Source organism: Mesocricetus auratus, unplaced genomic scaffold (genome assembly GCF_017639785.1).
Source record: "Mesocricetus auratus isolate SY011 unplaced genomic scaffold, BCM_Maur_2.0 Super-Scaffold_100054, whole genome shotgun sequence".
In the NCBI taxonomy this organism is placed as follows: domain Eukaryota; kingdom Metazoa; phylum Chordata; class Mammalia; order Rodentia; family Cricetidae; genus Mesocricetus; species Mesocricetus auratus.
Genome location: NW_024429231.1, coordinates 512,521 through 523,411, shown reverse-complemented (window position 1 = coordinate 523,411; position 10,891 = coordinate 512,521). Strand labels below are relative to the sequence as shown.

General features: G+C 48.4%; 1 protein-coding gene across 8 annotated transcripts; it reads right to left on the bottom strand.

Moving 5' to 3' along the window:
- Window positions 1-299: 299 nt before the first annotated feature.
- LOC101843539 (sialic acid-binding Ig-like lectin 5) lies at window positions 300-8,228 on the bottom strand. Of its 8 annotated transcripts, none has more exons than XM_021235743.2 (10): window positions 8,078-8,228; window positions 7,884-7,990; window positions 7,448-7,819; window positions 7,047-7,325; window positions 6,822-6,869; window positions 4,768-5,016; window positions 4,379-4,681; window positions 4,015-4,111; window positions 3,616-3,733; window positions 300-1,174 (listed from the first exon to the last, which is right to left on the bottom strand). In XM_021235743.2, the coding sequence occupies exons 1-10, from the start codon at window positions 8,221-8,223 to the stop codon at window positions 983-985; spliced, it is 1,911 nt and encodes a 636-aa protein (XP_021091402.1). In that variant the 5' UTR covers window positions 8,224-8,228; the 3' UTR covers window positions 300-982. The 8 variants fall into 8 exon arrangements, 6 of the variants coding, with proteins under 6 accessions (XP_021091402.1, XP_021091400.1, XP_012979575.2 ...); XM_021235742.2 differs by adding an exon at window positions 1,588-1,753 and having other exon boundaries at window positions 1,036-1,174; window positions 7,884-8,227; XM_021235741.2 differs by having other exon boundaries at window positions 4,397-4,681; window positions 7,884-8,225.
- Window positions 8,229-10,891: the final 2,663 nt, after the last annotated feature.

Genomic DNA, 10,891 nt, shown 5'->3' with positions numbered 1-10,891 from the left:
CCTAATATGCTAGAGATCTGTGTGGATTCTGTCCTCAATGTTACGTTCTGTCATACATGTATGAGATTCTATTTCTCCATCCCATAAACATTATGGCATTTGTTTGCTTCTCTCTCTCCTGATGGCATCTGGGTACATTTCATGATTTTCATAGGGCTTGAGATCAAGCATATTAGGGTCTCAGACATACCAGGCAACCCCTCTACCACTGAGCTTCCATGAACACACTTGTATAAGTCTGATGAAGAGATGTATCTGGTATTTTTAGGTCTGCAGTTGTGAGCAGAATTGTTGGACAGTTTGGTAGTTGTATCACATTTATTTATCTTTCATTGAAAAGCACTGGTAGATCACCTTTCTGTATGTTTGCTAGTCACTCATACATATCAGTTTGTATTGGATTGTTTGCAACTTTTATTGATTTGTGGAAGATCTTAGTTTTATGCCTTGTAATGGATAGTTTTCTGGGTTTAGTAGTCTGGGCTGGCATCTGTATGAGCTTCGGAGCTTGAAGAACATCTGATATGAGTCCAATCTGAGATACGCATAGCTACAACACGGTCACACTTCAAAAGAGAATCACTTTAAGAATTAACATATGTTCCTTAAGATATGCAAGTAAAATTCAAGTATGTGATAAAGTCGGAATGCTCCTCCCTACTGCTGAGGCAGCATTCTGCAACACAATCACCAAACAATAAGCACTGCATTTTCTCCTTGTCACACACACCTCACGAATATGACCCCACTTTACAGACGAGGAAGAGAGGGCACAATGAGAAAAGTTGACTTCTGTGGGAGTAACACTGAATCTGGACTTGAACCCAGGAATCCTGTGACCTTCATTCCTTCCAAGACGACCTCCCCCCTTCAGAACCTTTGGTTTAGAGGGCCGCTGATACTTGAATCTGCCCCTAACATACGCTGTCCTTAGCCATGCCTTTCCAGCACTCCAGCCAGTGCTGGGCACACAGAGCAAGTGTCAGCACTTGTGGATCTTGATTTCTGTGTAATCAGACTTGATGGTCTCTGCGTTCTGAGGCTGCCGGGGCTTCAGGCCTTGGAAGGAAAGGGAGGCATAGTGGAGTTCAGGCTCATCCTCCAGGGCGTGTGGGACTGCGGCAAGTGGTGACTGTTCTTTCTGGCTCTGTGACCCTGGTGCATTCAAGTGACCCTGGAACCCAATTAAAGAAGGGCATCAGTCAAGACTTTGCAGACAGCAGTGACAATTGCCAAAGGCACTTGGGGTTTAGCCGTGCATTTATTCATTTATCTACTTTACACACATTTCCTAAGTGTTCACTCCATGATTTCACTCATTCACCTTCAATGATGTTTCAACATGAATATGAATGTGTCTAAATCCCTCCTCCACATTTCCCCAGTATGTGCCTATGTGCACATCACCTGTATACACAGTACTTGTGGTCAAACCCAGGACCTTGCACATAGTAGGCAAGGGCTCTAACAATACGGTGTGCTCCACCCCCAGCTAATTTTAATCTTATAGTCTCACTGAGTCCTCACAACCCCCCCTTCCCCATTTTATGGATATGAACATAGTCTGGTCCAGGCTAAGTAACTCACAAAAGACAGCATCAGACTGTCAAAAACAAACGAAGGTAAAACCAGATGTGTCTTGCAGCAATCCGATCACTTGGGAGGGAGGCTTTGGAAGAAAGACTGTGTCTTGGGCAAGCTCTGGCTCCACAGTGAGTTCAGAACAGCCTGGGCTACACAGAGACCCCGAAACCTAAATCAGTAAAATTTCAAAAATAAAATGAAAAGTTTATCTAATTGTAATCTGATGGGTAGAAGCAAGGAGTTACAGTGAGTTCTCAAGAAGCGAGGGTGAGACCTACCCCTTGTGGGGCTTGCAGTAGGCAGGGCGAGCAGGGACAGGCCTGAGACTGCAAGAGGCAGGTGATGGGATATTTTAACTGATACATGGGAGATGATTAAGGCTCCATTCAGGGAAGGATCAGGGATCACCTGCCAGGGAGTTTGGATTCATTCTGCTGCTCTTGATGCTGAATATGGTGCTGGCCACATCAGCACATGGAATGTGAGGGATGGCCGGGGAGGTGTGCCGTGAGCACTATGCGCATGCTGGGTCTGAAAGGCTGAGCACCCCAAATGAAGAAGGCGAATGCAGCATTCCCAAGATTACATTTTGTTATTGATAACAAGTTAGAATCACACTCATCTGGATGTATTGTATGGAATGAAATGGGATACGTGTCTCTGCTTTTTTATGTGACTAGTGAAGATTTTATTTTATAAATGTGGCCAACAGTCTATTTCTTTCCTTTTTTATCTTGAAATTAAGTCTCTAGGTAGCCCAGACTCTCCTAGAACTCCCTGTGCAGCCCGAGCTGGCCTCAAGCTTTAATTTTCTTTCCTCATACTTCTAAGTGTCAGCAATATAGGCACGTGCCACCAAGCCTAGCCTCCGGGAGTCTGTCTCTATGTGCCTCTCTTCTTCCCCATCCCCTGCTGGGGATGGAACCCAAGGTGTCCCATTTTCTAGAAAACTACAACAGAGCTATATTCCTCACTGTTAAATTCTGGGCAAGCTTCTAACCAAGTGTCTTACCCATAGTCAGCCTATCACTGGTAGATTCTACACAGGCATTCACTTCTAAGCCACATCCCTGCTTTTTCACTGACAGATACAGATACAAGACACATTCCTAGCTGTTTTTCGATTTAGATTTTATTTGGATCTCATAAATTACCCTGGTAGGCCCTCATCTCACTAGGTAATTCATGCTGGCTTTAAACTCCGCATCCTCCTGCCTCAGCTTCCTGAATGCTGAGATTAAGGTCTGCCCACCATGCCCAGCCTGGCATTCTATTTCTGTCTAACAACACATTTGTACTGTAAGGACCGTGCTTAACTCAACAGCTGTGTTTGGAATTCCTTTATGAAAGTTTGCTCTGCGCTGATGAAGCCAGTACTGAGGCTCAGGGAAAGGCTGTGAAGACTTGACAGGAAGTAGCTACATGGGACGAGCTTTGCTAACAAGCACAATAGTCAGGCCTGGGTAAATACCGGAAGCAGGAGACAGAGGTGGGGCAAATGCCAGGTCCCCAGCCTGGGGTTGCAGAATAAAAGTTGAATATCGGGGAAACAGAAGCTCAGTTTTGATACGCTGGGTGTAAGGACTCAGGTGTTATGCTGGCCTGCCCCTGTCACCTGGCCGAATGCACTCAAGCAGTGCCCTGGTCAGCCCAGGGCTCCATGACTGCTTATTCTGCGCACAGGTACAAAGAACCCCTTTAAAAGACAGACCCAGCCCACTTCTCTCTCTTTTTGCTCTCTTCTCTTTGCCTGCTCCTCTCTTTCCTGCTCTCTTCCCGAGTTTCCCTGGGGAACACAGGACTTTTCCTGTCTCCCTCTTCTCTTCTGTCCTCTCTCTGTCTCTGTCTCTGTCTCTGTGTCTCTTTTCTCTTTCCTTCCCTCCCTCCCCTTTCTAATAAAACTTCTCACTTAAGCTCTGTCTGCCTGGTGTGTTTGTCCCCCTCCTCTGTCACCCTCCCTGCCAAGGTCCCCCAGGCAAGGTTTCCCTTACACTTTATCCTAACACTGGGTACCTAGGAGAGGCATCTCACCGAAACGCTGGATGAAATCATGCTGGAACCGTGTATCGTGGAGACAGGGCACACAGCAGGATGGTTGCCTGTCAGGCTTACTACTTTCAGGGCTGATTTCTTCCTGAGGACCTTCACTCTGGAGAAAGAGAGCAGGTGCTTTTTCCCATCTCTTCTGGATGGATTTTAAGGCCAGGGAACACTAGGTACAATGGCTTGGGATGGGGTTGCTTTGTGGATTAAAGGGATTCTCAGTGATTGGGACTACATGATTTGAACAGACCCTACACTTGGCCAAGGTAGCAGGAGACTTGTGCTAACCCTGCCCAGGCTCACTGCTCTGTGGGCTGAGTCTTGGAGATGCCTTAAGCAGTCCACAGCCACTACGCGGAGCCTCCACCCAATGGGGCCAGCACTCACATGAAGAAGATGAGGCAGATGCAGGCGGCAAACAAGGCCATGATGCCTGCCCCTCTCATGGCCCCTTGGACCACTCCTGTACTGGTTTCTGGTTTGTCTGTTAACAAGAAAGACCAGGGGTGATGGAAAGTCTTCCTCTCAAGCAGTCATCTTAGCATCCAACCTGCGTTAGTCCATTGTTTGTGAGAATGCCCACTTCTACTCTGGTCTAGGTCCTTTCTTCCCCATGGTGTATGTGACTACAGCCTCCTGTCCCCAAACCTCCTACCAACCCAGCTGATAGGAAACTATGAACACTAGCCCCAGTTTAGCTCTAATTTGTCCACTCCAATCCAACAGAAGTCACCCCTTCCCCCCACATTACCCTTTGTGACCTCTTGACCTGGCAGCAGCAAGATAGTGGCACTCTGAACTCCATTGTCATTCCAAGCCTCGCAGCTGAGCCTGAGGCCAGCACTGAACTCCAAGCTGAGGCTCAGGGAGCTGTTGACCCAGGGTCCTGTGGAGCTGGAGGTGACCGTGAAGGAGACATTGCTGCTGTTCCCCTCCAGCAGCCCCTCCCCCAGCCGCCAGCGCAGGACGGGGGCGGGCCAGGCTCTGGAGGAGCAGCTGCAGTGCAGATTCTCAGCCTCCCAGGAGCAGGAGGGTGTCAGGAGCTGTAGGAGGCCTGGGGAGTGGGACACAAAGACAGGTAGCAGAGGGGCCTCCCAGGCTGTGAGCACAATGCCCCACCCCCATCACCTTCCAACTCACTCTTTACGCTGAGCCTCACGGAGGCCACCTGAGCACCCAGACTGTTCTGCGCTCCGCAGGTGTATTCTCCCTGGTGCTCCAACTCCACCCTCTGCAGCTGCAGTTCCTCCGTGGAGAGCTGGAGCGGCTTCTGGGTCAGGTGCTCCCAGCTCAGCACAGCTGGGGGGTTGCTGTCGGCCTCACAGACTAGGCGCAAGGACTTGCCCTCTTGGATATGCAGAGATGAGCCATTGTGCAGCACCTGAGGTTCTGAGGAGGCGGAGAGAAGACTGAGCGGGGTCACAGAGGGCTTTCTGTATTTGTCTTCTTTTTCCCATATCATCTGTCTTTTCGCTTCTGCTGGCTGATGACCTCACACCATAGAGTGGACAGACAGACAGTATCTGTTAACAGTGTGAGATCATCAGAACCACTTTGGGCCTCACTCTTCCCTCCTGGGCATCTATCAGCTTGGATTTCTTACTTGTCCTGGAGAGTTTGCCCTTCTGTCTCTCAAGAGCATCTCACTAAGGCCTGCCTAATTGAGCTGTGTCCCAGACACTCACTTTCCTGGGGGCAGGCCCCTAAAGCAGGTGGCACAGGGCAGTGGTGGGTTTTATGGTGGTTCTGTCTTAAAAGCTCAGGGAGATTCTCAGGACCAGGAAATCTTCAAGGAGGAGAAAGGCGGAAGGAGTAAGTGGAGAACAGTGGAGACGTCTGGGGACCGTGCCACAGTGTTCTGCCCACAGAGAGACAACATCGCCCTACGCTCGCTGAAGAAGCCTGAAAAGTCCCTTCACCTGGCAAACAGCTGCTCCTTAACAGGTCACTCTCTTCAGATGATTTTGGAAATTATTGCGAACCAATAAATCCAACTTATTGTTACTATTTTTCTTTATGAGAGAGGGTCTCCTACACCTACTATAGAGATGAGGGTGACTTTGAATTTCTGAGCCTCCTGTTTCCACATCTCAAGGGTTGGGATTACAGGAGTGCAATTGCCACGCTTGGTTTATGCAATGCTGGGGATCCCACCCAAGGCTTCCTGCATGCTAGGATGGCGCTTTCCCAATAGAGCCACATCCCAGTCCATGAACACTACGTAAACACCGTAAAAGAGACTTGGCTTCTTGAGAGAATATTGTGAATGAAACCTACAATGATTTCATTTGTGCCATCAGGGAGGGTGGGTGTGTTTGCTAAGGAGAGAAAGACATTGTTGCTGGGGATATGCCTAAGACAAAGTCCATGCTGTGCAATTTGGCAGCATATGTATGTGTGAAATACAAATGACCCTTTGTTCTGGAATTTTCTTCCTTAGGAAATAATTTTGTAGACATGGTCACAAATGTAATTTTCATGTAAGTCACTTATTGACTAAGAGACAAGGGATGCCAATTTTTGTTTTTTTTTGTCTTTTTTGTCAAGAGATAAAAGGGTAAATGTGTTATCGTATCATTAGAAAACCATGGAGTTACTAATTAATATGCGTGAAGAAGAAGTCTCCAAGAAACTAAGTTTGAGGGAAAAATTGACTCAGTCCTTGCCATTGACTGACACATGTATGGTGGCGGTATGAGTTTGATCACAAAGGAATCAGGGATAAGCCAGAATTAAGTCTGAATGGGGAAACAAAAGAGACTTCAAACAACCTCTGGCACCTAGGGCAGGTTTTGTTTAATGTCAGAGGGCGTCTCCAGGTTGGGTTACATGGTGATCAGGGAACAGAACTCAGAAACACAATGATCAGAGTTCAACAAGGTGTAGATTATATGCCTCAAACTGCGGGGTTTATGGCTAAGGACAGGAAATGGGAAGAGAGGGGATGTTAGGAGCAGAAAGAGGAAGTTAGCTGCTTCCTGTAAACAAGCTGTTTTGGAAACTGCCAGTCTGTTCTTTGGTTTTGCAACCACTGAGTGTCTGGGGTCGGGGATCAGCTGCTTTGCTTTGGTAATCCCCAAAGAGCTGGCTTCCTACAACTTTGAATTCAGTTTAGGGCCTTAGTTCCAGAATATCTGCTTATCTGAGGGCAGCAGTCCCAGAACCTACCCCAGGAAGAAGAGATTTCACCCTACCTGTGTCATTTCCCCAGGACGCTCTGATGGTCACCTTCTGTGGAGCATCTGGGCAGACAGATATGGTCATTTGCTTTTCAGAGAGGGGGTGGCTGCTGGTATTTCACCCCAGAGCTCTTCTCTCACACTACTGGCTTTCAGGACCCATCACCCAGTTCTACCCCCCCATCCCACACCCCTAATATCCCTTCCCCAGAGAACCAGGTTTTCTGGACTGGCACTCACAGGTGACACTGAGCTGTTCAGTCCTCTCCATGGTAACACCAACACCAGGGAAGGTCACCTGACAGGTGATGTTGGTGCCATGGTCCTGGGGCTTCGGTGTTAGGTTCAGCTCTGAGGAGAGGATGGTCCTGGGGCCCAGGGAGGTAAGGGCAGATGACATCCAGGAGAAGATAGGGGGTGTCCCACGCTCACAAGCCCAGGGCAGAGAGCAGATCAGTTGGGTAGAAGTACCAGACACCAGGATAGGTAAGACTTGGAAGTTAGGAGTTTCACTCAGAGCTGGACAGAGAGAGATAGGGACACAAGACATGTGACTCTACCTCAAGACAGCCCCATCATTTGGTCCAAGGGTGCCCAGAGGCTTTGGAACAAGGACCCCCTCATATACCCTCATCACATACCTATCACATCCACAGAGAGCTTCTGCTTCACAAAACTGTATTTCATAGCTCCATCTCCTTCCACCCTGAAGAGGTACACTCCTGTGTCTCTTCTCTTTGCATCTCTGATCTCCAGGGAGCAGTTATGGGTATTTGGCCCCCCCATGAGATGGAATCGACCTTGAGCTTCCTTCTGTACTGATCGATTTGGGTCATTTGTAGCCACCAGATAGTTGAGGCTTGTAGTGGTCTGCTCCTGGTACCAATAGCCAAAAACAGAACTACTGGAAGTGGGGTAACGGACTTGGCAGGACACAAAGGTGCACAGGCCCTCCTGTACCGTCACCGAATTGGTCACTGAGAGCTCATAGTCCCCATTCTTAGCCAGAGACCCTGCAAAGAGATGAGATAGTTATCTTGGTCCTGTTCCACCAGCCCTGTCAGTATCCCTACTCACCTGCCCAGAGCAGGGACAGAAGCAGGGGCCAAAGCATCACACAGTGGAAGGTTCTGGGCTCCTCTGGGTGTCCAGAGAACGGAGGCTTGATCAGTTTGCAGTGGGTCCTTGAGGTGGGAGTGGAGGCTTCGATGTTACAGGACTGAGAGAACGTCCTCCTGAAAGCCCAGGAATGAGGACAAAGAGCTACTGACCACAGAGAAGGAACTTTCCAGCCACAGGTTATCAGAGCCGTCAAGTCCCTTGGAGAACAAGCACTTCCACTTTTCACGTGGGTATCATGGGAGCCACGGTCAGTGAGGAGGACCCACCCTCCATCCCTGAACCCTGTCTGTAGCATTTGTTTCTCACTGGTCTTTGTTAAGAGTCTGATAGTCAGAGGCGTGGCTCAGCAGGCAAAGGCACTTGCCACTAAGCCCGCTGAACCATCCCCGGGACCCACACTGTGGAAAGAAGGAACTAACTCTCAACAGTTGCCCTTTGATCCCCACTTGTACATGGGGGCACACTCATACCATAGTGGGCATGCACATAAAAATAAATGTAATAGTTTTCTTAATGTATAAAGGAGATTGAGTGAGACACTCGCTGCCTAAATAACTTTCCTGTTGCTGTTATAAAATATCCCTACAAAACAACTTAAAGAAATAAAAGTTGATTTTGGCTCAGAGTTTGAGGTTACAGCCCATTGTGGTGGGGAAGTTATGATGGCTACAAGCACTGTGAGGGGTGAAAGAATGTTCCCGGCTCACTGTGTAGTCTAGGATCCCAGCCTATGGAATGGTGCCACCCAAAGTGGGTGGGTTTTCTCACTCAGTTCACCCACTGGCATGCTTAGAGACCCACCCCCCAAGTTTCCAATTGAGGTTAGTCATCACAGCCATAGGCACACATAGGGCATCCACATGAGGACATGGGAAGGAGACTCCATCTGCAGGCCCAAGAGAGAGGAATCTTTCTTATAAAAAATGCTAATCTAGTACTTCCAGCTTCAATACTGAGAAAAACGAACATGTTGTTAAAGCTGCTCTGGGTGTGTGTATGTATGTATTAGTCAGGGTTTCTAGAGGATTTGAACTGGTAGAATATGAATCTACGTGAGTAGTTCAACATGGGAGAGGACAAGAATCTGGTAGTGGCTGTCTCACAAGGCTGATATCTCAGCAGGTCCAGACCAGTGGTGAAGAGCTGCAGAATTACTGGAAGGAGTGAAACAGTAATGGGCGAGTCCCTGAGTTCACCCCACTGCCTCACATTGTGGGGTCTTGGTGAATGGATGGGTTCTGAAGACTCTTCTCCTGGTAAGGAGAGTGTGTGGTGGGGTACAGAAGCTCCTCTTCTGCTTTTTCTTCAGCCCCAAGTCCTAAACCAACTGGCTTTGTCCACGCACACCTGAGTCTTCTTTGGCTGCCTCTTGCATTACGTCTAAGGTTTATCTTGTGCTTAAGGAAAGGAGGTGGTGAGTCGGTGCCATCTTCTCTATACCAGAAGTCTGCCAGTCACTACGTAATGTTCTGACCAGTAGGTGGAGAAGCAGACCCACATCTGTAACACTCAGATCAATGGTCCCTTCTCATAAACAGGGACAGAGTGTGGGCATCAGGTACTTTTGAAATAACAGCAGACCATTCCATTTGTCTCCTGGGCAGTTACCATGAATGTTGGCATTATGAGCCCATCATGGTTACAGTGCTACTAGAGAATTTGAGACTGTTATACCGAATCTGATTTGTTTTTACTTTTTTTATTGCTGAATCATTTTCTTTTTTTCTTTAACTTTTTACACATGTTACTCTCAGTCCCTCTCCCTCCCCAGCTCCCCCAGCCCCCCAATCCTCCCAACCCCCCCCACCCACTCCATCCTCCCTCCACTCCCCAGGGAGGGTAAGGGTTTCCATGAGGGATTTTCAGAGTCTGTCATATCATCCTAGGCAGGGCCTAGGTCCTCCCCCATGTGTCCAGACTGAGAGAGCGTCCCTCCATGTGGAATGGGCTCCCAGAGTTCATTTGTATGCCAGGGATAAATACTGCTCTACTCTCCAAGGTCCCACAGATTGCTGAGGCCTCTTCTCTGACACCCAGGTTGGGGGGGCGGGGGTCTGAATCAGTCCCCTGCTGGCCTCTCAGCCATCAGTCTGGGGTCCATGCGTTCCCCCTTGTTTAGGTCAGCTGCCTCTGTGGGTTTCCCCAGCCTTGTCTTGATTCCTTTGCTCCTCACTCCTCTTTGCAATTGGGTTTTAGGAGTTCAATTAGTTTTCAGCTGTGGGTGTCTGCTTCTGCTTCCGTCAGCCACCGGATTCTAGGATGGCATGTAAGGTAGTCATCATTCTCATTATCATAGGAGGGCATTTAAGGTAGCCTTAATGCCAATTGGTGTCTTTCTTGTACATCTGTGAAGATCTCACTAGTGCCAGATCTCTCCTCCAACTTACAATGGCTGCCTCTATTATGGTATCTCTTATACTGCTCTCCTCTGTTCTTACCCTGGTTCAACCTTCCTGCTCTCCTGTGCTCCTTGCCCCTCCTCTTTCCCCCTCTCTTTCTCCTATCTCCTCTGTAGTCCCTTCCCCCTCCCCTACCCAACTCCCCCTCCCCCGCAGGAGATCTCGCCCCATAACCCTGATCCGGGTTACCATGCATATCTCTTTTAGGATCTTCCCTGCTTCCCAGACTCTCTGGCCATGGGATTGTAGGCTGGCAATGCCCTGCTCCATGTCTAAAATCCATATATGAGTGAGTACATACCATGTTTGTCTTTTTGTGACTGGGTTACCTCACTCAGGATGGTTTCTTCTAGTGCCATCCATTTGCCTGCAAATTTCAGGATTCCATTGGTTTTTTTTTCCTGCTGAGTAGTACTCCATTGTGTAAATGTACCACATTTTCTCTATCTACTTTTCAGTTGAGGGGCATCTAGCTTGCTTCCAGGTTCTGGCTATTACAAATACTGCTGCTATGAACATAGTTGAGCAGATGTCCTTATTGTATGAGTGTACATCTTTTGGGTA